This window comes from Manis pentadactyla, chromosome 18, assembly GCF_030020395.1.
Source record: "Manis pentadactyla isolate mManPen7 chromosome 18, mManPen7.hap1, whole genome shotgun sequence".
NCBI lineage: Eukaryota > Metazoa > Chordata > Mammalia > Pholidota > Manidae > Manis > Manis pentadactyla.
The window spans coordinates 31223828-31248141 of NC_080036.1; the positions used below are offsets into that span (position 1 = coordinate 31223828).

Consider the following 24314-nt stretch of genomic DNA (forward strand, 5'->3'; position numbering starts at 1 on the left):
CTTGCCGGGGACTGAAACCCATTGGCAAGACAATAACATGTTTAATTTTTCTATCTTCTAACAAAAAACAAAATTATATGCTAGTTGTCAGACTGATTTTTTTACACTGTAATTAAATACATAGGGTAAGTTCGTGAGATCTAATGTAATTAATAATTTCTGATGTTTATGATTATTTCAAAAAGCTAGAGGCCAGTGTACAATACACAGGTGCATACACATTTTCCAAATACCATGCTATTTGCCTAGCTTCATAAATAACAATATTTTATCTACACTTTTGTCAATCAATCCTGGCCATAGGAACCTTCATTTTATCCACAGTCTTATCTACACTTGTATCTACACTCCAGCCTCGTCTCTGCTCTCCTGCAGCCGTGCAGCCGTGTCACCCAGAGCACTGGACGGAGCTCTTTAGAGTCAATAACAAGGTATTGCCCACAGGTGTGTCGTGAGCCAGCCAACCAGGGCCCGGTGAGAATCCTGGCCACAGGAACCTTCACTTTATCCACACTTTACATTGTACATTACTCAATAAAGAGTAACCGTTATATTTGGTGTAAGTCACTTTGTTACTGATTACTCTTAGTAGTGTATCCTACAAGATATGCTCTTTATTTTTTGATGATTCTTTTTAAAGTAATGTCCTTCAAAACAGATGGAAAAATAGGGTTGTTTCCTTCTAATATTATTTAATAAAGAAAGTGAGCCTGATCTGACTGAACAGGTTTGCCAGCAAGGACCGACTTTGCTAACTAGGTTATAGGCATTTTCCATCGACTTAATAAACTAAATCTGCACCTCCAAGGTTTTGACCAAAACAAAAATATGTATAAAGCAGGTAAAATGAGAAAGATAATTTATAAAATAATATTGTGCTGAAAAAAGTTACGTTGGAATTAAAATTTCAATTTTCCCAACACTTCATGATTAAATAAGGTGCCTGTAAGTGAGGAGGTGGCAGGTATAATTAATTGTCACTCCATACATATTGCAAAAGTGTTTTTGGTTCTACTGCCCAGCATTTAAATAGGAATAACTTTAATGAATGGGTAACAGTGATTCCCAAAGAAGATGGTTTCAATTATTTGATTTCAACAATGTAGCAGGAGGACCTAATAAGTCATCAGCTGATTATTCATTTTTAAAAAAAACTTCAACAATACATAAGGATACCATTTTTGACATAAAACCCAGAAAGAGTTGCAAGAATTGATGATAGTTTTATACCATAACTTCTATTCCCACTGAGAGCAAGTCTTCTCAGTATTTATCTCTGTAGAAATGGGAAACAATAGAATAGATGCTAAATCATGTCTCAATTTAGGAACAAGTGAAATTCATCAGTGGAATATGACGTCAGTTTTTAACACCATCTGTAACATGTTGAGATGTATTTTCGAGGGGCGTGGCTGTGTATGTTGCCCGCGTGTCTGCTCCTTCCCTTGCACGTCTTCCTGCCGGAGCTCGTGCTCCCTGTGCTTCAGCCTCTGGTAGGAAGTTGTCCCTGGGAGTCACCCACTCTCCCAATGGCCTGGGGCCTGGAGTGGCCATGCTACTACTTCTCACAGTGGAAAGCGAGCAGTCACGGTCTGTGTAACTTCCAGGCCACAGCTTTTAAGAGGGGGGGGTGTCTTTTCCACCTTCCTTCCCTCCCCACCTCTGGATCTGCTAAGATGATGGGGCCCCTCCCGGATGGGAAGCCACAGGACGGAAAAAAGCCTGAGTCTGCATCGTGGATGGACAGCCACGCCCAGACCAGGACGCCCACCTGACACGGGTAAGCGAGCACAAGACAAGCTTCCGCTGCGCTGGCCGCTGGGACCTGGGGATCTGTGTAAGCGGCCGTCATCACCTCACCCAACACAGCACCTGGCCACCTGTCAGTATTTCTGATACATCTAGTTGCTTTTTCCAAATGTGTGCTCACAGTAAACTGTGCCGGTAACTCAACCCAGAAATTTTTAACACTTAGAGCCTTATGGTCACGGGAAATTATCTGAAAATTCAATTTCCATTTATATTTGTAATTTTGATGTAGAGAATGTGACTGGGGTGACAATAAATATAAAAATGTATTATACTAGCTCTCGTCATGTAAAGGAAGGGAACCAGCAAAATGAACTTGAGATAAAAGGATGACATGAAATATCATCATGTTGAAGAAGAGTTTGTTCATGTACAATTTTTAAAGGATGAGGGCTCCCTTTGAACCGCTACCAGAGTTTCTTCTACTTTAAAGTTATTTAATACTTTAAAAGCCTATGTGCTACTGTCAGGGGAGGTGGTGTGTGTTTTCCTCGGTCCTGTCCCCGCCACAACAAAGAACTGAAGGGCAGAGACACAGTAGTGAAGCGGAGTAAAAGTCTTATTTAAAGTTACTTAAAGAGGAAGTGCGGGCGACCTCGGAGAGAGGAACGCGCCTAGGGGTTTAGGGTCTGGGGTTTTATAGGCAGTTGAGGATTTTCAGGAGAGCGACCAAGGGCAGATGCAGACCTGCCAAACTGCCCCAGAGTGTTCATCCTTGTTAAGACACTAAGTTTCTTTTTTTTCTTCAACTCAACACAAGAAATAGACTGCTGTGATTCCTTTCCAGGGTACCGGCTTCTGTCTGGAAGCACATCAATCAGACTCTGCCCTGACTCCAAGGTGGGCTGAGCCACCGCCCGTTTGATTAAAATGCCGTCTTAGGTTTAAGATAGGATTCTTCCTGAATAAGCTGGGCCTCTGAGCAGGTGCTAGTGAATCTTACAATGGTAGGTGCTGACTGACGCGATGAAAGCAGAGGCTGTGCTCAGAGACTTTCCTTTACCTGGGGGTATTCAAACTTCTAGGCCAGGTTGCTCCTCGCCTTCTTCTTGGTGTTTTTTCATTTTCGGCATGTTTTTCCTGGTGTTTCCTCCTCCTTATTTTGTTGTATCTTTGGATAGACCAGGGCTCCTCAACCAGGCATCACCGGCCCTTCGGGTCACCTGCTGCTTTGTTGGGGGGCGTCCTGTGTGGGCAGATGCTCAGCAGCCTCCCCGGGCCCCTCCCACTGACGCCTTCTCCCCAGCCGAGGCAACCCCAGTCCTCTCCACACGATGCCCTATGTCCCTGAGGGGCAAATCCGCTGGGGCTGAGAACCACTGGTACAGATCACATGCTCCCTGCCTTTGGGTGCCCATCACTCAGAAAGGTGAAGCCCTCCTTGTACCCAAGGGGAGGGGGCAAATGAGTTCCTGAGCCTCTGCTGCTCAGCCTGCTGGGCTTGGCCTCTGAGCTACTCAGTGTGGCTCCCCCTCTTCCATCTGCCTCCCTGACAGCAGCCACGCAATCTGGAGGCCTCCCCCCGCCATCCCTCCAGGGGAGGAGCCCAAGATGCCCCACGACAGTACCCTGACTGGCTAGCTGGCCTCGCCTGCCTCCCCATCTTCACTGCCCGCTGCATCCTGTTCCCGCCTCCCCTCCTCCACGGTCCAGCCACGCCGACGGTCTCCGAGCGCTCCGACCACGGGCCACCTCTGTGCCTTTGCTCACACTGCTTCTGGCTACCTGCTCGCCTCCTTCCCCGCTGCCGTCAAGTGTCCGCCCAGGTCCCCTCTCCAGACGAGCCTCCTCTGACCCCTGCCGCTCAATGGGCCATGCCCTGCCCGGAGCCTGGACCTCTGTCCTGACACACGCTGGAGGGGACACGTGTGTGAATTAGTCAGTGGGGTGTGATGGCTACTTTTCCTATTGAGGCCATTCAGGCCACCAGCCTGGCTTATTGAAAAATAAGTGAACGAGATGTCCCTTCCAAGTTACATCAGGACTGAGATGAATGGAGTAAAACAATCATACTTAGAAAAAACCTGGAAAAATAACTTCTCTTTGCAAGTAGCTGCCACCTGAACACCGCTGGCGGCTGACTCACTGTTTACATGCCAGTGTGACTGCGGACGTTGCTGCGCAACGAAGTGCCCCCAAGGTCAGCAGTTAGCAACGACAAACGTGTGTTCTGGTGGTTTGGGTGGGTAAGGGATTCAGGAGGGATGCTGGCTCAGGGTCTCCCATGAAGTCGCACTAGAGATGTTGGCTGGGGCCGAGGAGGCTGACCGAGGCGCTTCTCAGCAACTCAGATTCCATGACATTCCGTGGAACATCGAACAGCCTTGAATGATCCCCAAAGCCGGGTTTCTCTGCAGAGAAATCTGTACTCGCCCAACCCTCAGGGCAAACTGCTTTACTGGTGTTTCTCTACTGCCCTCTCGTGGTCATTTCTCATATTGCTGTACCTCTACGAAGAAAGATGGAATCCACTTGGTATTCACAGAAAAACAGTACTAAACACAAGCGCTTAGAACAGCGCTTCCCAGGAGCGGTGGGGGTGCCGCCCCGGGCAGCTGCCTTCGGAGGGTTTAGCCTCACTGCAGAAGGGAGACGCCCAGCCCAGGAGCGGATTGCATCACGTCGCAGGGCTGGTGCGGCTCAGGGCGGGGGTCTGACTCTTTTCCACGGCCACCACCATCTCTGTCACCGTCACTTCTATCGCGGCCGCCACGATCCCAGCACCGCCACCCACCCTGGGGCCGTCAGACAGTGTGGGCTTTTGAAATGGAAGTTAATGCGATGACAGGAAACGGGACAGATTAGCTATAAAAGCTGATTTTTGTACAGAGCTTTTCATTTTGCAAAGAACGTTCGCAAATATTTCTGCTGAAGCCTTGTGATAGCTTTAAGAGGTGAGTGCTATTACCAGCCTTTTATGTACTTTGCTTCTGAAAATTTTCATACAGAGAAGTACAAAAGGTAATATGACAAATACCCACATATCTGCCACCCAGAATTAACTGCTAAGACTCTGTAACATACTTCAGATGTTTTGAGAAAGGAAAACGGAACGCTCCGCAGATAAGACGCCAGCCCCTTTGGGCCCCTCCCGATTTCCATTTCCCATCCTCCATTCCCTGTAACCTTTGACGACTGTGTGCACATCCAATCTGTTTTTATTATTTTAGCATATATAGTCATAGTATGCTTATTATGCACACATATGCACGTTTCCATAAGTTATACAAAACAGTTTCTGTTGTGCTTTAGTGACGTACACGTAGAATCACACAGGAGCTGTGTACTTCGTTCCCACTCATGTTCTAAAGGCACCTCATGCTGCTGCTTAGGGAGCTCTTCCATGTATTTCTGTTAGAGTGTTCCCGCATTCAAGCCTATGTTTTGTTTATTCTCCTGCTGATGGACATCTGGATCGTGTCCAATGTTTTATCACCATACCCAGTGCCGCATTGAACATCCTTCCATGTGTCCCAAATACACATTTTACCACAAATGAGGAGCTGAGGCTCAGGGGGCAGCGACCGTGTGACTGCTCCCCAGCTCCCAGCTGGCAGTCAAGGTTTGACCGCTTCCAAACTGCTCCATACCCCGGGCACCTCTCATGCGTGTCCCTGCTGAAGCTGGAGTGTGATCAAGATCTCATAAATGACACCAGGAAAAAAGTAGCTAATTTAAGCTATGAAAGTATCTAATATTGACAAAATGGTCGTTCTGGATAGAATACTTTTCAAAAATACAGCACAGACTTTAAAAGTTGGCTGGTGTTTTATCCAGTACCATCTGTGACAGGTTGAATTGTGTCCCCCAAAATTCATATGGAAATCCTAACTTCCAGGACCTCAGAGTGGGACTGTATTGGGAGATAAGGCCTTTCTTAAGAGGCAGTTATGGTGACGTGAGGTTGTATGGGTGGCCCTCGTCCTACATGCCTGGCGTCCTTGTAAGAACAGGGGGTCAGGACACAGATGTGCGTAGAGGAGGGACCGTGCGAGGACACAGGAGGAGACGGCCATCTACAAGCCAAGGAGAGGCTCAGAGGACCCGGCCCTGCTGACACCTTGATTCTGGACTTCCCAGCCCGCAGGACTGTGAGAGAATAAATCTGTTGCTTAAGCCACACGGTCTGCAGGACGTGTTACATCAGCCCTAACAAACCGCACACCTTGCAAGAGAGCCGCGAACGTGGGTCTGTACTCTGGACTTGCTAGTCCAGATGTGGGCTTGGCAGGGTCGGGCGTGGCCCTCCACCACCCACTGCAGCCCGGGGGGGTCAGCAGGCCTTTCCAGCCCCTGCTGTGATCACAAGCTCCCAGAGCCACTGCTGGCGACCACCATTCATGCTTTGAGACTTGGAAGTCGGGGCACAGTGAGAACGCTAAGCGTTTCAGGAACAGGAAATGTCCGTGTTTCTCAATTTTATAAACCAGCCACTCAGGTCAGCTGGGTGGCTTCAGGGTATGACCCACCCAGAGTAATAGTAGGGTTGGCTAAGGGCTCTGCCGGAGAGCAGGAAGCCCTCGGGTCTGGCTGATGACCCAGCCTGAGGGGCCCATCTTTCTTACTGACACTTTTACATCTGCCTGCTGGGGCCATGGAAGTTGGGAGAAGAGGAAATTTCCTACTCGATGGTTAATCTTATGTGTCAACCTGACTGGGCCAAGGGACGCCCAGATGGCAGGTAGGCATTATTTCTGGGTGACTCTGAGAGGGTGTTTCCAGAAGCAATGAATGGGGCAGGGTTTTTTGCCCCGAGTTGGTCCACATATTTATGGACGAATAATTACAGGGTTACATAATAAAACAGGTCACCAGCAGCTCTATTCTTACTGTTTTAAGGTTGTAAGCACTGAAGAACCTCGTCCCCGTAAGGTGAAAGGCGGGAGGACGTATTTTAGCAGAGCGTTCATTGCTTTGGGCCCCTTCTCCACGCTTGCTCAGCACGCAGTCACGCTCAGCAGCTCCCTGGGAGGACGGCGGGAGCAGGGCGGTCAGGAGGCCTCCTGGACGGTCACGTCCTATGGCTTAAACCAGGTAGAGGGTACAAGGGATGCACTGTATCATTTTCCATAATCCTCCATAGTCCATAAATAAGCTTTTATATATACTTGGTATTTAATTTTAAAATAGGATAGAAGAAATGCCCTCAAAAACATATAAACAGGTAAGAAGTATTTATCTTTCAACCAAGTAAGGCTCATGGGGCTGCTTTTTAATGGGAGTGTTTATTTTCTTCACTTCTTGCCTACAAGGCATTATTGAACCTGCCGGACTGCTCAGGTCAGATTTCTCGGTAGATTTCCTTCCAGCAAACATGGTGTCTTCCCTCCAGGCCTATCACGGCCACTTGATCCCTACACACCAATTCACTAGCCAATATCAGGCATTATTCTGATGGTAGGAACACAGAAGTGAACAGAGCACCCGCCTTCATGGCGTAAGAGGGACAATACAGACATAAACCTGTCAGTGGGATGACACAAGCAGGGACAGGGAGAAGGGAGGGCTGGGCAGGTGATTGGTGCCATCCTGAGCACAGTGGCTGGGATGTGACATTGTAGGAGGAAACGATGGAACAGGTCATGAGGGTGTCAGGGACAGGGTGTTCTAACAGGCAACCACATGTGCAAAGGCCCTGGGGCAGAAGCACAGCCTGGTGAGCTGGGAGCAGCTGGGAGTGGGATGGGGGATGTGGTACAGGGAGTGGTGGCCGCAGGTAGGTGACTCGCAGGCAAGAGGCTGGCGTGCCGGACTGCAGGCCTGCAGCCCACAGTGAGGCCCTTGCTGTGAACTCCGAATGACACGAGCACCATGCTGCTTTGGGTGGGAGTGGCACCCTCTGACGACCTGGGCTCACAAGGCCACTCAGCACACTTGCTGTTTCCCTTTCCATGTTCTGTTCTTGGCCTTATTTTGGATCAAATGAAGACTCACCTGCTTGACGGTGTTCTCTGGAGTCTGGGACCATGACATCGCCAACTGGAGAATGTGAAGAACTCCCTGGCCAGCGCACAGCTGTGCCCTGCCCGTGCATGCCCGGGACGTCACTGCTCAACTGCACTCTAGTTACGCCCGCGTCCCCTCGGCTACAGGCTCCCACAGGGCAAAGAACTAAGGCACAAATCCCCGAGGTGCTCACGCTTAGCTTTTATTCACAAGAGTCCCGCCTCCCAGGAGATGCACTGCTGGCCGGGGCACCCAGTCTCCAAGTCCCGCCTGATGCTTGATGACCGACACCTTACCACCTGGGGGGATTTCACAGCTGCATGAGGGCCGGCGTTGCTCAGGCACAGGAGCCCAAGGGTCCCCTTCTCCACAGGACAGGACCCACAGTGCATCACGGGGCAGGAGGAGAGCCCTGGGCTGTAGCCCACAGGCCTGGGCGCCTGGGGTGCCTCCCACAGCCAGGCACTGCCGGGTCACGCCTGACCACGAACGGTTTAAGCTTGGTGTCACGCACATAACGCGACTGGATGCCCCCTGGGCTCTGGCCGCCATGTGCACGAGCCGAGCATGTGGATGGAACGGGCACTGCCCTGCGCTTCCCCAGTAGCCCTGCAGCCACCCTGGGTCGTAGCCAGCAGCCCAGCAGGAGCTGTGACCCCGAGCTGCTCCGTCCCGGGGCGAGGGCCTGAGCAGGGCACCCGGACTAGGAGTGGACCGCCCCGTGGGTGGGGCGCTTCTCCGTGAAGAAGCTTCTCAGCAGCAGCACCTGGCTGACGCTGACCACAAACAGGGTGACGGTCTCACCGACGGACCAGTAAGAGACTCGGCTGTTCAGGTCTTCGGCCCGGGCCCGGTCCTGGGCCTCCCGGAGCCGGTAGTGCGTCTGGGAGTCGATCACTGTCTTCAGGGCCTCGTGAATGGTCACACAGGCGGACTCCATCTGGGCAGGAAGAGAACAGTCACTCCGCTAACCCGAGGGGACACGAGTGGAGCCCAGCACACAGCAATGCCATCCCCGTCCCGGGAACCTGCTGGATGCCTGTGTCTGTGCCCAGGGCTCTGCACGGCTTCTTCAGCCCCTGAAAAAGCCTCCCTTACAAGGTGAGTGCCCTGGCCAGCGCCACACAGAATGAGCACCAGAGCCAGCATCCGAACTCAACCGCGTCCTGAGCCTCCGCTTTCTAAGGCTGGCGTGCGTCCTCCTATCCAACACTCACAATACCGACAGGCAGCAGTCACCACCCCCACTGGAAGGGAGGACAAGACTGCTCGCCCCACATACCTACGAGCAGACTGAGCTCAGGGAGGCTACATGATTGCCCGAGGTCACAGAGCTTGTCACCAGCAGAGGAGGTCAAACTGCACCGGACGTTCATTCTATTGTTTAACTGCTACCTATGGTTTACGTAGACACACGAAGACCTACGTTCCTCACACGTGTAACGTGCAGACATACAGACGAATACACATATAAATATGCACACTTACGCAAACGCTCCTACGTAACGATACTGCCCCGCGATGGCCTTACCTGCTAAAATACCGTGTGGCAGGCAGATTCTGAAGATGCCCTTCAGGACCCCTGCCCTGTCCCAGCAAGACAGGCTGGCATCTCCAGCCTGCTCTCAGAGCCAGGGGTCCCCAGCTTGCCTAGAGTGCCAACTTCCACACTGCTAAGGCCACCAGACCTGGGTCTCTGGGAGCCTGGTCACCTCTGTCATGACAGCTGTTCTCTGCAGACACCTGACTGGCCCCCTCCCAGCCCCTCCACTTGCACACCACATCCCACCCCGTCTCTACACCTCTGACGCCCAGGTCTTCAGTCTGTAGCCACCGGCCTCTCCTTCAGCCCTCCCTTCATGGGGCCTCCACTGATGCAAGTATTTGGGTCTGTAAGGTCCTCAAGAACTCAAAGGCAGGAAGCATGAGCCAGTCTCAGAGCAGTTAGGAAGCATTTCATCCTCCCTAGGCAACCACGAGGCAGCCCTGGGCCTCTGACCTCTGTCCAACACCTTCAGTCTCGGCTACGATGTGCCCTGAAGCTTGGCCCTGCAGGAGCGTTCGCCCAGCCACGTCTCTCCCAGGAGCCTGGTGAAGCTGGAACCGGGCCAAACCTAAGTCGTGCTGGCTACCTCGTCATGGCCTTGGTCACCTAGAGAACAAGGTGCCTGGTGGAATCACCTTGTTCTCCCACAATGGATGCTGGTGTCCGAAAACAAAGCCTCTAGCTCCCCCTGGACAGGAAAAATCCGGAGGAAGTGAGAAAACAAATGCTGGCTGGTCCATGTGAACAAAAGGGAACAAGGGTCGCTGGGGAAAGCAGAAGCCGCACCCCGCTTACATGCACCTGCTCTTCTCACCAGCTGGGAGGGGGGCCCCCGACACCGGGCACACCTGCCCCTAGACAACCACATTTTCACTTGTAAGTGAAATCTTCCGGTAAAGACTTCCCCGGCTCACCTGGAAGAATCCAGGGCCCCCGAGAGCCCTCACCCTTACACCCCAGCTCTGATCACAGGCCCAGCAGCCATAGGTCACAGGCTGCGGCCCACGGGGCGTCCCAGGCCTCAGGGACAGCGCCTTCATCCCGTTCCTTCTGCCGCCCAGCACCACGTGCAGCCTGAGTAAATGCTCACCGCCGGTGAGCGAGAGCTCTGGGAGGCAGAACACACCGACCCCCGTTCAAGGCAGAGGTCAGAGTTGCAGAGGTGGAAGGAGGCACCTCTCCTGAGGCTGGGCAGGGGGAAGATGAGGACCAGTGACGCAGACGGGGGAACTGTAACCCGTCTAAGGCCCCAGGAAGGTGTCTCCAGGGCGCTAACCTGTTAAGCCGTTGCTCTACTGATGTTTTCCACAGGTTAGAGAGGGAAGTCGTTCAGCTCAGCTTTTAGAGACTTATAAAATCTTCAAAACAGAGGCTATTTCATCAACCACCACCAGAACTCTTGAGAGCACAAGCTGTGAAGATCTTACACACAATGCACACCGAGGCCTGGATCTTGGCGAGCGGTCACACCGCCGAGCTCAGACCCGGCGCAGTCCACGGAATTCGGCATGGCCACTGGCCACCTGTGCCTTCTCAGCACTGAAAACACTGCTACAGAACAAATGAGGAAGTGCATTTTTATTTTAACTTAAGTGAATTTAAATGCAAATAGCCATGTGTCACCATACTGAACCGTGCAGCACTGGCCTTCGACTGCTGAGGGGGGCAAACGAACCCATGGGCAAGGTCACAGAGGAACAGAGCAGGTGGCCACCCTGGAGGGCAGCCCAGAAGGTGATGTGGCGCTGCCGGTTCTGGAACAAGTGCAGCAACCATGGTCATTCCCGTCTTGCGGGTTTCCCCGGGCTCTGTACTCAGTCATATGACAAGTACGTGGGGAGTCCCTGTGCCCTACTCTCCATGCACTGGGGTGCACAGACTACAAGGGTAAATAATAGTAGGGTCCTAGCCTGGGAAGCTTGGAGCCTGCTCACGGGAGGGGTGAGCCCAGCCAGCAGGAGGGAAGACTAATGAAGGAGGCAGAGATTGGGTATAACTGACATTGAGGGCCGTACATGACCAAGATGACTAGCTGGCCTCCAAAAATGTCACCATTTCTCTCCCAGAGTGTGGACTAGCTGCTGGGACTCCACTGCCCAAAGGGAACTGCATTTGCCAGCCAGCCAGCCAGACTGGACACATGACTGCTTGTCAACAACGGGATGAGTGGAAGTAATGAGTGTTACTCCTGCGCCAGGGCTTTCAGGAAGCAGGTGGGGCTTTCTCATTCTCTCCTTTTGGTGGCTAAAGGCAGAGGACTCTGAAGCCCTAAGGGACAGCAGAGAGATGAAAAGAAAGAAAAGCCTGGATTCCTGAGTCACTCCATGGAGGAAAGTTGTCTAGCCCAGATTATCTGAGTGAGAAAAGATCTGTGTGTTAAGCACTGACACTCGGGCACATTCGTCACCGCAGCTCGGGCTGCCCTAACCAGCACACCATGCACAGCAGGGCTTGGGCCTTTATGATGCAGGCGTCTGGCATGAGCAGAGAGGCACAGGGCAGGTGCTCTGAAAAGGCGCCGTGGGAAAGATCAAACAGGGCAGGAATACCAGGGAAAGTGACGCAGGACCCGGTTAAACAGGGAGGAAGATCAGACGGAGAACAATGTCCTCCTACAGGACGAACTGTGAAACGAGGTAAAGCCACACGAGGCCTCCAGGCGGGGAGCTGGGTGGACGGGGGCTCTGCTCATTAGCCAAGACGGGGCAGAGGAGGAGAAGCAGGCCATAGGGGCCCAGCCCGGCCTGTCAGTGTCAATGTCCACTCACCTGGGTGAGAGCTGTGACCTTGTTCCCCATGTCCGGGAGAATGGGGGGCTCGTCCCCCACTTGAAAGTCAAAGTAGACAGTCTTGTGAGAGAAGGTGGAAAACTCGTTACTGAAGCAAAACTGATAGACGCCCGTGGCCTCAGCCCGGTGCGTGAAGCTGTCGTACTGCTTCTTGGTTCCCCGGTAGATGGTGTTCCCCAGGGGATCCTTCACGTAGCAGTCAACATCGTAGTGGCCTCCAGTGATGACCTGAAACCACACGACACCCGCAGCCGGCTGGTACCGAGGACGACCACTTACTAAACGCCGCCCAGGCCCCGCCGTTAGGCGCTACACACACCTTCATTTGATCTTCACAACCTTCTAGCCCAGGTGCTGACACGCCCCACTGTACAGAAGGTAAAACTGAGGGTGAGGTGGGCACACTGCTTGGAAGTGGCAGGGCTAGATTTTAATCCGTGTCAGCCCAACTCCAAAGGTTTTGCTCGGGAGGGTGCAATGAGCTCAACCCTTGCTATTTAAAGAAAAGGAAACCGAGGCTCCAAAGTCAAGTAGATTGCTGAACAGATCTAGCAAATGTTATTATTACTGATCAAATGCAAAGAGAAGGTAAGTATAGAATCGGTGTGAACTCTCCTTGCAGATATAAGAGGAGCAGGGGGCAAAATCACGCAGGTGGTCAGTAGCTATAACCAAGGTCCATCGTGGACACAGGCAACAGCCTCCATCAGCTTCCAAACTTTAACGGTTCCTCCTTGTCCATAAGAATTTGATTTGGGAAGCAGTGAGCTCTCTGTTGATGGAGGTATTTAACCCCATGCTGAACACGGGCGACTGCTGACTAGCAGTGACCAGATGACCTCCCAGGCCCCTCCAGTGTCACACAATTGTCATTTTTTGGTGATGGTACCTACCTCGTTAACCCAGCTATGATTTGCATATTGTCCACAAAATGTGGAAGTGGCCAAATAAGTGACTCGGAGACCATCGCACATGACAGCGCCCCCAAGCACAGGCCTCTTTGAGCGGCTCTGGCCAGAGAGGGCCCGCCTGAGGGCCTGCCCTCATTCCCGCGGCCCAAACAAGCCCAGCTCTGAAAGGTCTGCCAGCAGGTGGCCCCCAACCCTAGGCCTGCTCACTAGCCTTGGGGACAGACCCCTCCGCGGAGACCTGCTCCCGGCGAGACCTGTCCGAGGAGGTAGGGGCGCGGGGGCGGGGCTCTCCCGAGCCACATGGCACGAGCCACAGCACCGCCCTGCGCACAGCCCTCCGCCAGCGCTCGGGGCCGCGGCCGTTCTCACCAGGCTGCACCCACCTCGCCGGAGCCGGGGAGCCGTGAGCCCACCTGCCCTGCACGTTGCCCACGCCTCGGAGTACATACGCCCTCCCATGCACGCGGGGCCGGGTGGCCCCCCTGGCACCGACAGCAAGGGGGCCCTCCCGTCCCCGCCTGCGCGCCCCGGGGGACCCGGCAGACCGCGCCCCGCCGCCGGGCTCACCTGGAAGTCCAGGGAGAACTTCACGCCCGACTCCACCGCCTCGTGGAAGCACTGCTCGGCGCTGTCGGGCAGCTCGAAGGTGAGTTCCGTGGCCCCCGGCCGCTCGGCGCCGAGCAGCACCAGCAGGAGGAGGAGGGGCGCAGGGCCGGGGCGCGGGCCAGAGCTGCCCATGGCCGCGGCGGGAGCCGCTCCCCGGCTGGGCCGCTGCGCTCCGAGCGGCTGGAAGCAGACGTGGCGCTGCCGGTTCCGTACTTCCGGGGGCGCCGCTCAGGGCGCAGCCGCCGCGCCGCCAAGGCCGCCCCGCCCCTCCGCGCCGGCCGCCCCGGAGAAGGGCGCTGGCCCTGCCCCCCGCTCGCTCAGAACGCATGCGCACTGGCAGGGCCCCCCGGCCCTCCCGCTGCGCACGCGCGGCTGCTCCGAAAGGCTCCACCCCGCCCCGCGCCCCTCCCCACGGGCACCGTCCTGCCGTCGGGACCGCGGGGACAGGGTCCCGGGCTCGGCCGGGTCCACATAGTCCGCCTTGGGCGCTCGGCACGGAGCGCAGGGCGTCGGCCCCGAGCAGATTCTGCTGCCGTAAGACTGCCGCGCCCGACCCGCAGTGACGGCGGGGCCGCTGACCTGCGCTCCCCGGCGGGCGCCCTGCCCCGCGGGCCCAAGCGCCCGGTCCCCACGGGCGCGGGCGGCGGACGCCCGAACGGTTCTGCGGCTAGCATGTCCCCTTGCTTGCACCTTCTCGTTTTTGCCTTTTTTTTTTAAACCAGGAGAATAGTCATGGAACTAAAAATTAATTTAAAAAATTACGTGTACACAAAATATTGGGTGTTTTCTAAAGTTGATATTACTAGGCAGCGTGTCCCATCTTATGGAAAGGTAACATTTATAATTAAGCTTTCACTGAGAAAAATGGAAACTATTACTGAAGGATTGCAATATATATTTTATTGACATGTTAGACATAATCTAAAGAGTTGCATTACATGGATTTTGATACATCTCTGAGCACGTCGTCAGGTTGAGACTATAATTTAACACTAGAGAACCAGTTCAAGCATCGTACCTTACATCTGAAGCACTGGCACACGGGGAGGGGGGAGGTCAGACACAGCCTGCATTTCACAGGTTCCACTTGATGAGATTCTAGGAGAACCGACTGTGGGCTTAAACAAACCACAGAGGCATTGGAGTGTCTAGAAATTAAACCAAAGTTCCAGACATTAGACTCCAGACTCACATCGGCACTGTCGGGCAGCTAGAAGGTGAGTTCTGTGGCCGGGAGAATGTATTTTGATAAACATTCCGGAGAGTCTTAAGTGGACGGGTTATTGAAGCTACAGCTTGCAGCTAACGTCCATAGTGATGCTAGGATTCCAAGAAAGAAAAGCTAATCTCTGATCTAGAAAGCATGTTTGAATCTAAAATCCGCTGTTCAAAAGTGTTTGTGTAAAGTTTGTTAACGTGAACAAAATTGCCTATATATGCACTAACCATGATAAAGTACGTGGTGGTTATCCTAGTTTGGAACAGTCTAATTCAGCTAACACATCGTCAAACAGTGACGAGACAAGGGACCATCTGATGACTGTCTAGGGGAGAGCTGTGGGGCGGTCACGACTCACTGATGCAGGCAGGGGGCGGCACCGGAATTCCCGCCGGTATGCAATTGTCAGGCCACCATTAGGCTACCCCAGATGGACACTTCATCCTGTGCAGTGTTTCACCCAAGCTAACTGCTGTGAATGTGCCACATTCACTACTAGGCTTTCAAATCTTAGCTAGAGGCTAGAAAAATGCTCCTACCAGTGCCTTGCTGTCCCCATAGTTAGATACTACTAGCAGAGGTTAGTTTTAACTGGCACCATGACAGTTGGGAAGTACTTAATGCACAGCGTGTGTGTGTGTGTGTGTGTGCGCGCGCGCGCACAAACTCCTGTTTTTAATGAGCTGCTGAGAACGATTGCCCGTATGACTCCCTAATGCTTGGAGAATTGTTTCTTTACCTGTACTGTGTCCCCTTGGTAAGGACTGTTAATGACTGAATGTCCAGACAGGCATATGAATTGTCCACATGAAACTAGATTCGTGAGCCCTGGATTCTCATTTTTTTGAGCTTTTCTTCTCATTTTTTTCCCTTCGTCCAAGCACAAGAGGGCATTAGTACTCATGTCTATGTGTTTTCCAACCCTGTGCCCATGTTAGTATCAATTGGTCATTTACTAAAGCACAATTTAAATGGTCTTCAAGTTGGTAGGCCATACCCCAGGCAGCCCCATACGCCGTGCAGCCTTGTTACCTATGACACATCTCTACCAGGTACACTCTCCTTGAGCTGAGTGTTCCCCCAGGCCATGTCTGGCCATGTCTGAGACACTTTGGTTGTCACAATAGAGTGGGGGTTGGGAAGGAGCTACTGGTGTCTAATGGGAGAAGAGAGGCAAGGGCTGCCACTAAACATCCTGCAGGACCCAGGACGGCCCCACAGGTCACTAGCGCCGAGGCCGAGTACATGCCAGCCCTAAAGAAATTAAGAAAAAACAATACTTGGTTTATTAATAACCATTAGTAGCATTTTTGTGCGGGACGTTCACATAAAGTTCCCGCAAGTGTCATTATAGAAATGCTCTAATATGTAGAAGCTTGTGAGGCAGAATTTATTTTACTTTAGAAATGAGCTTAGAGCTCAGTATTTATGGAATCACTGAGGATCTCAAGGAGATGCACTTTCCTTTTGTGGGGGATATTATGTATTATTTGGGATGTTGAGGCTTCAGAGGTCTGAAGAAGTAAATTAAAATTAGCTACCTCTTCTCCAGTTCCTTCCACCTGGGCAGGGAACCTCAGGAGACACTTCGGTGTGGTGTCTCATTCAATTCCCTCCACACCCTGGCAGTGTGGGGCATTAACCCCACTCACAGAGCGGTGGGGGACTCGCAGCCCTTAAGCCATTTCCTCAAGGTCGCGGAGCTGGTAAAGGTGAAGCTGAGGTGCAGACCCAAATCTCAGAGTCTTTCCTCTTTCCTCTATATGATGCTGTCCCCAAGGACTACCAATTTTTTTAGTTTTAGAGCAAATTTATGTAAGCAGCATGAAGGAAAAATAAATGGAAAAATAACCAGGAATATCTTCATCTAAAATGTGCTGCATTATACCAAGTGTCTGCTTCCCTTCTTGGGTTTTACAAGTGTTTTCTATAAATCTCCCATCTCGTAGCTACCTCAGGCTTTGTCCTGAATTTGTCTTGAATTACCTAGGTAAGTGGAGGGGAAGGACGGTTTGCTTCTCTTAAAGTTTTCAGGCCACAAAATCAAATAGGAACCGTCTGCTTCGCCTTTTATCCTGTGCAAATCCCATCCTCATCTTCATTCCGGTTTCAGGACGTCTCATCAAGTTGTCTTAAGAATAATCAGGAAACACTTCTTACAGATGTATTCTGTACACTGTCACATTCACTCCAAATGAAGGAGTTTAGCAAACATTGACCACTGTTTCCAAGATTTCAACAGAGAGTCTGGGTCAGAGCAGGAATCGGAGGTAAGTTTCACTTGGGAGCAAGATTCATCTCTAAGGCACCAATTACTGTGACATATCAGAATTTAGGGGGCACGTAGATGTGGTATTTGGGGACTCATAGCACGTCCAAATTAGTATGTGACCCAGAGTGTGTCTGGAGTTTGGGAAGATCTTGAGCGTGCCATGCTGGGCAGAGTCCCACCGCACGGTGAGAGGCAGGGACCCCGTGCCAGACCCCGTCCGATGGGGCAGTTCTGCTCCTGTTCCTTCAGTTGCAGCTCAGATACCCGGACATGGTTTAGGGCTTGGGTTTGAGCTTCTGCACATTCTAACAAATGTTAGAGCCTAGTATTCTTTGTAGGCACTTTATAGATTGATTACAAATCGCACACTTCAATGCCATCTTGTGATTTAAATTCTTGTTTGTCTGATAGGAAAACACTTAGATCATTGCACTGGCTGTGTTTCTTCCTTTGGAGATTTTTTTTTTTTTTTTTTGGTAATTTCACCCCCAGAATCCAATTATCCAAAGCTCTTCTCAAGTCTGGCCAATAAAAGCCCAGAAAGTATTTCAGAAGGGAAGCAGCACCCTGGTGCCTCACCCTCTGACGCAGCCACACAGCAGCACGAAGGGGCTATCGGGATGCAGGGAGCCTGCAGGGCTGTGCTGTCTACATCTGGTACCTGTCATACACTACGTAGGTCTAAAAAATAAATACACAAATGGCTCTAAAAGCCTCTAGGTCATGATTTCTTCAAAGCTGGACAGCTGCTTCATCTGTTCGACTTGCATGGAGTGCCTTCTGAGGAGTGTCTTACCTCTCAGGCCCACTCTCTTTGGTGAACTTGGAGCCGCAGGAACCATGGATTTTAAGCCACTGGCCAGAGGAGACGATTTGCTGCCAGATCTAATATCCAGGAGAGGCGGGCTCACGTTCACACTTAAAGGTGGAAGGAAGCCAGGCCGGGTGTGGGGAAGCCGGTCCAGCAGCAGAGTCCCAGAAGCTCGTCTTTCTAGAAGATGCAGGGGCCGGCGGCGCACAAAGCTGGGAGACGAGCTGGGCACGGCGTCCAGGGCCTCCCGGGAGCTGTGGGAGAGAGACACGTGGGAGCCGTTGAGCCTCTTTCTATCCGAGAGTCCTCTGCCTGATTCAAGGGAAGTGGAGTTCAGCTGGTCAGCCCCTGGCTGTAAGTCTAAATTGTAGAGGTCACTTTCCAGCTGCTTGAGAGATGCCGGAGCAGAGAGAGCAGAAGGGCCCGACGGACTGATGCCACCCTTCTCTTGGTCCCCAGGGAGAGTCCCCCTTCTGGCCGGACCCTGGTGGGAAGCCGGGCCTTTCTCATAGGCTGCCTTCCAGGATCCTGGTGCTGCAGAGGCTGGCATCTTCAGAACCTGCCCTGAGACGGTGGGGAAGAGGGTGGGGTCTTGGCCATCAGTACTGTTGGTTCTGGAGAGGGGCTCCCTTTTGGGGAAGCACACGTCACTGATGCTCTTGATGACGCCGTCTGTGCCGCCACCCTGGGTCTCGTCCTGGCGCACGGAGGCTGCCAGCGCCGAGGGCGCGATCAGGCCCCAGGGTTCAGACTGGAGCCTCTTCAGTCGGGGCAGATGGGCCCTTTTGAGGTTCCCGCCTTTCCTGGTGGGTGACCCTGGCTCATTAAGGGCCTTGGAGGTGTTTCCACCACCCGGATGCCCTGCTTGGAGGCTGAAGAAGTCACCCTCCTTCTCTCTGGGTAGGCAGCCCAGGCCGGGAGTCTTCAGTTCTATATCTGAGGGAGACGTGCACAGGGGGGGTGAATGCCTGTCTTCCACTTTGGGTGAAGGAGGGGCATTGAGATACTGTTTGGTGGTTTTGGTGCCCGAAGAGGATTTATCCATCGTTATAATGATCACCTCCTTGCCCTGGGCTCTGCAAGCATCCAGGAGGTGTCTCAGTGCATCCTTGTCATCTGCGTTGATAGCGTGGACCAGAGCGGATGCCCCAGTGCGGTCCTCAAGGCTGGGGTCCGCCCCGTTCTCCAGCAGCAAGGACACCACGTCTCCTCCCGCTCTCCTCATGCATGCATGGATGAGGGCCGTCTTGCCCGACTTGTCCTGAATGTTGGGGTCCGCCCTGTTGTCCAGCAGGTACTTGACCATCGCAGACTTGCTGGCGCTTTGCTGGTCCACGTGTCTGGTGATGCACGCCACCATGAGGGCTGTCTCCCCCTTGTCGTTGCTCTCGTTGACGTAAGCACCCCCTTCCAGGAGCAGCCGGGTGAGCCTGAGCCTCCCCAGCCACACGGCCTTCAAGAGCGAGTTCCCTTCGGTCCTCAGCTTGGGGTCGTCGTCCATCATGCTGGCTGCAGCCTAGCGTCCCTGCGCCGCAGTGGCGATCAGGCCTGGCAGGGGAAGAAGAGAGAACACATCACGTCCCACGGCTGACCTGAGTCCCGGGGCCGTTACAGGGCCTGGATACCGTTGCCTCCCAGCCCGCCCCCAGGAGAGCTGCCTCAGCCGCACCTCCCCAGCTCCCCATCCGTTTCTCCATCTGCAATGTGTGCATCATCTCAGGTTCACGCAGCCACGTCTGCTTCCCCCGTCAGTGTGTGTGGCCACTCGTCTTGTTTTCTTGCCTAAGTGGCCTTAGCAAGGTCTGTGCCTTTCCCATGGTCTTAGAGTCAAATGTGCAGAATTCAGGACTGAAGGCTAGAGGCAGAAGGTCAGTCACCCGGGAGCCTCCGAGAGAAGAGGAGGATCAGAACCACAAAGTGAAGAGGTTGAGGGACATTCACACTGCAGAGACATTTGAAAGGTAGAAACGAATAGCGTCCCACTGGGTGTGGAAGCCAGCCAAGCTCTAACTTGCTTTAATCTGGGAATTTGTCTCCTAGTGTGCATCTTATAAAATAAACGTTAAGAACATCTAATGCGGGAAAGATCAGGTGCCTTTAGGGTTTCTAAGCTTGTTGGAGGGAAAGGAAGCAATCCTGAAGGAAAAGAGCTCACACATGCGCACAAGTTTGAATCCCGTCCACTCTGGCTGCTCTAGGCAGTGCTTCTGCCTTTAAAAATCAGCAACCCAAAAATGTTGGTTTTTTTTTCAATGCACTTCTGAAGAAGAGTAAACAGACTTCCTTCTCTGGTGTGCACCCCTTCCCCTCATCCTCTTCGCTTCTTGGTTGTTTCTGTTGAACTCAACGCCACTACAATGGTAGCTAACATACCTTCTGGCTAACAACGCAGGGACTGGAAAAGACATGCTAGAAGCTAAAACCTCAGCAACACCCAAAATATAAAATGGTGCTTTCTGCAGTGGAGGGTGAAAGGCTGAAATGATGGCTGAGTGGAAGTGTTTGCCATTTTTGCCCAGAAAATCTGGGGTTATTTTATTATCCACAAAATTATGGAAGTCTTGGATTTTTGAAGTGGAGAAGAGCGTTCTTGTTCAATCTTTCCCAGTTTAGAAATAGGACAGTTAAAGACGAGATTGAGTCTTTTATCTCACAGAATGCAGGCTCTTTCAGCCCCATCCCTTCCAGGTCTTTAGCTTGAGTACTGTAGTTCACGGCTGCACAGTAATTAGCTGAGTGCCAAATGTGGCCCACAGTTATGTATTGCTTGACTGGCACAGTGCTTTAACATTTTTTTAAAAACTGAATGTTCTAAGATGGATTTTTCATTGTTGAGTTCAACAAAGACCCTGCCATTCTCTGTATTCTGATGACTTGCCCAAGTCACACATGCAAATCACTTAGCTAGCCTCTGTAGGTACGTGGGTTTATGACACTAGGTAATACAAATAAGATACATGGAACACAAGGCATGATGCCATGCTTCTGTTCTTGCCGTCACTTTTCTTACCTCTGCAAGTTTGTTAGGAGGCTCAAACAAGCTAGTGGATGTAAAAGCCCTTTTTATACACTTTAAAGTATGGTGTGTTTGCATGAGTCATTATAAATAACATAACTAACAATTACTTCAGTGCAGATAAAATACCACTTGCTCTTTCTCCCCTTCCTGGAGTCACACTCTCATCAGATTTCCAGTTAAACTTCCCTTGTTTGGCTTGGTGGTAAATCTTTCAGAGGACTGAGGTACCCAGAGTACTCACATTTGACCCAGTAGGAGAACTGTACCAAAGATGAGGAACAACAGATTCCTGTGGACATCCAAAAAGTTCCTCATATCCCCAAGAAAGGACCTGGATATACACTTTACTGTACTTAGTGACCCATAGCAAGTTTCCAGGATTTTATAACATGCATGTTTTGTATTTATCTTATATCTGACTGTAGCCTTTATCTTGTCTCTCCTCTATTTTCGCAACTACTTCTAATATATGTAAACCTGACATCTTGTGGAACTTACTGGATTGCTTTAAGTTTTTTTGTGGAACAAAATATAATCAATGGACATTTATTAGATCTGTATGAATTTGCTGTTTCCATAAGGCAAAAAATGTTTTGAAAATAGTTTCACATGGTTCAACCTGAAATTTAAGTGCTAATCTAAGTATACTTTTGTGCTATAATTGCTCCATAATCCCAGCTCTTGGGGTTGGAACAGTCATGATGGCAGGGTTGCAGAAGAGCACAGGAGACCTGGATTCTAATCCCAGCTCTGCTGCTACACAGCTGGGCAATGCGGGCAAGCACCCCTTTGCCACGTGCACAGCAGAGCTGCATGTCTGCCTTACAAGACTGTTATAAGCATCAGGTGATAGGCAGTATGTGAACACTCTACAAAGTCCTGTAAAATCCAAGGGTTTATCATGTTGAATTACTCTCACCCAGAATCCTACCTCTGAGCCCTGCTCTGTGCCCACGCCCCCTGTAAAGTGCCACTAGTGTTCACTGCCAGCCCTCTTTCTCTTCCAATCTACTCCCTGCCTTCTCCCCTCCACCACTCAACCACGATTCAGTCAGGTGAGTCCTCCTGCATCCATGAGGTGTCTGACCACCCTCCGCTCACACTTCTGCAAGGAAAGCACTGTTATCCTCATTTTACAGATCAGAGCCTGAAGTTCAGACTCGTTAAGTAATTTTGCCCATGAGCGCACGTTTGGAAGTGGTACAGCTTTGATGCAAACTCCGTTGCTCCAATGCCAAGTTCCGAGCTGTTCCACGGAGGGAATTCCGCTTGGGCACACCCTCCCGCGGCTGCAGGCTGGCGTGGGCTTTGCGCCGGTCATTTCGCCTCTGCTGCCTCAGCTTCCCCGTCTGTAAGTGGGAATAACGGCAGACAATGTGGTGCTCCTAACAGCCAAGCACCGACTTGGCGCATGGTAAGCGCTCGGGCGACGTTAGGGTTTTGAAGAAGTCTGGGTACGCCTTTCAAAACCCGGGAGGCCACAGCGATCAGGGGCAGGACTGGCGGAGGCGTGGGGGCACCCTCACACCCCGCCTCTCCCTTCCGCAGTCACGGGGAGCCGTTCGAAGCGGACCAGAAACTGAGCTGTGCGTTCGCTGCTGTGATTCGAGAGCCTTTTCTCCGGCCGCTGGCGGCGAGCCGCGGGCCTCGGGCCAGGGCGCTGTCCGAGGTGCTGGGCGCCGCGGGCTGGGCGCGCCGGCGGTGCGCGGGCGTCACCTGCCAGGGTCTGCGCGCATCTTGCAGAAGGCCGGGTGTGGGGGCCAGGCGAACAGGGCGGTAAGTGCTTTTCCCATTGTCCCTTGGTAATGCCCAGGTTCATACTCTTCACAATTTCTTCCACATTTTCAGGATCATAACCTCTCACTGCCCGTATCTCATAGGTTTGCGCAAAAATTCAGACTGCGCCGCCTTCAGTCCCTGCAGAGATTCAGACGCCTAGCACCCAACGCCGCTCCGCAACCATTTCCTCCAAAAATTCAGGTCCCTACGCATCTCGTCCCCACGCGTCAAAGCAAAATTTAAACATTTTAAATCCGTCTTCCACTCCCGCCTCCCACGATTTCCTGTGATCAAAACAGACGCTCTCCTGCCAGCCCCCAACCGCCGCCTGCGGCCAACCAGCGCGCACTCACTTCTTGGGCACTGGAGGCCCCACCGGGCGCCCCCGCGCTGGAGACCCCGGGGTGCGCTTACCTGGTGCGGACGCTCACCGAGCGAGGGCCACGCGCGCTGTCATTGCTCCGAAAGCCAAGGCAGGGGGCGCCGGCACCCCCTCCCGCGGCCGCGGGCACTGCCGGGCGGGACCAGCGCCGGGGGGCCGGGCTCACGCCTGTTGAGTAATTTGACCTGAACTTCGTCAAGGTTCATAAATAAAACCCCTGCGTCAGTTCCTTGGGGTCACTCCTTGCTCCCCCAACGTGCAGTGTGAGCAAGGGAGTTATTTTTAAGAGAAAAAAAAAAAAAAAACACCACGAGAGAAGGGTAAGAATAGTCCCCCGCTCCGGCCTGCAGGTCTGCGCAGCCCCCGCCCCCGCCGCTCCTTCGGCTCGGCTCCGACGAGGCGCTGCCCGCGGGCGCCGGGAGCGTCCCTCCGGCCCGACGCGGGGGGCGCGCGGAGCAGGCGGAGGGGCGGGGGCGCCGACCTGCTGCCGCCCTGCCCCCCCGTGCGCGGCCCTCCGGGAAGCGGACTGGCTGAACCGCCCGGCGGGGGGCGCGAGTGGAGAAGCGAGGGGACGCCCCCAGCATCCGACACGAGCGGGACCTGAACTCGCGTCTCCTCTGCAGTCCCCGCGGCTCCGCCCTCCCCGGGCTTCCTCCCCCGAACGCCCTCGCATCTCAGGACGAGTGTCCACCGTGCGGGAGGGCGAGCAGAGAAGAGGGGGCAGGTGTGCGGAAGCCGGGTTCCGGCGCCGAGCGCTCGGTTTCCACTCCAGCTCCTCTTAGCCCACCGCCCGCCTAGTCCCAGGACTTCCCGTGGAGACGTTGGCCAACAGTTCTGTTTCCTCTGCCACAAAAGTGGTCCTTGGCCGTGGTCTGCGGTTCCGAGCGCGGGGCATCCTATTTAGTGAGTGAGTGCCCTCCTGCGGCCTGGCCTGGTGCCCTCCCGCTACAGTCCCCGGAGGTGACCTGCATTTACAAGCCAGGAACTGCTCATATGGATTATCTGGATGTAGATGCACACACGGGCTCCATTTTCCCAACAAAAAAGGTCCTACTCCTTTAGTTTTATTTGTTACATTTTCCCAGAAAATTGGCCATGTCATTGACAATTTTGAATTCACAGGCACAAAGTTACACCTAGTACCTCCTTAGGGTTTTTCGCCTCTCTGAAGCTGTTCTTGTACCCCCTTTTGCATCCTAGTATTGTTCATTTGTGTTTTCTCCCT

General features: G+C 52.8%; 2 protein-coding genes across 3 annotated transcripts; both read right to left on the reverse strand.

Annotated features, from left to right (window-relative positions):
* Nucleotides 1-7941: 7941 nt before the first annotated feature.
* TMED3 (transmembrane p24 trafficking protein 3) lies at nucleotides 7942-13907 on the reverse strand. 2 transcript variants are annotated; one of them, XM_036916090.2, is made up of 3 exons: nucleotides 13569-13867; nucleotides 12070-12318; nucleotides 7942-8695 (listed from the first exon to the last, which is right to left on the reverse strand). In XM_036916090.2, the coding sequence occupies exons 1-3, from the start codon at nucleotides 13737-13739 to the stop codon at nucleotides 8459-8461; spliced, it is 657 nt and encodes a 218-aa protein (XP_036771985.1). In that variant the 5' UTR covers nucleotides 13740-13867; the 3' UTR covers nucleotides 7942-8458. The 2 variants fall into 2 exon arrangements, with proteins under 2 accessions (XP_036771985.1, XP_057350645.1); XM_057494662.1 differs by lacking the exons at nucleotides 7942-8695; nucleotides 12070-12318 and adding an exon at nucleotides 12977-13483 and having other exon boundaries at nucleotides 13547-13907.
* A 114-nt stretch (nucleotides 13908-14021) lies between these two features.
* ANKRD34C (ankyrin repeat domain 34C) lies at nucleotides 14022-23148 on the reverse strand. The gene is made up of 2 exons (XM_036916089.2): nucleotides 23122-23148; nucleotides 14022-19457 (listed from the first exon to the last, which is right to left on the reverse strand). Exon 2 carries the CDS (start codon nucleotides 19411-19413, stop codon nucleotides 17815-17817), a length of 1599 nt encoding a protein of 532 aa, XP_036771984.2. The 5' UTR covers nucleotides 19414-19457; nucleotides 23122-23148; the 3' UTR covers nucleotides 14022-17814.
* Nucleotides 23149-24314: the final 1166 nt, after the last annotated feature.

Excerpts from the sequence above, each read along its gene's own strand:
- TMED3 (XM_036916090.2), bottom strand. The coding sequence starts at position 13,739 with ATGGGCAGCTCTGGCCCGCGCCCCGGCCCTGCGCCCCTCCTCCTCCTG. Across the intron at positions 12,319-13,568 it reads AGTTCTCCCTGGACTTCCAG|GTCATCACTGGAGGCCACTA; the intron begins GTGAGCCCGGCG and ends GTGTGGTTTCAG. Across the intron at positions 8,696-12,069 it reads AGGTCACAGCTCTCACCCAG|ATGGAGTCCGCCTGTGTGAC; the intron begins GTGAGTGGACAT and ends CTTCCTGCCCAG.
- ANKRD34C (XM_036916089.2), bottom strand. The coding sequence starts at position 19,413 with ATGATGGACGACGACCCCAAGCTGAGGACCGAAGGGAACTCGCTCTTG.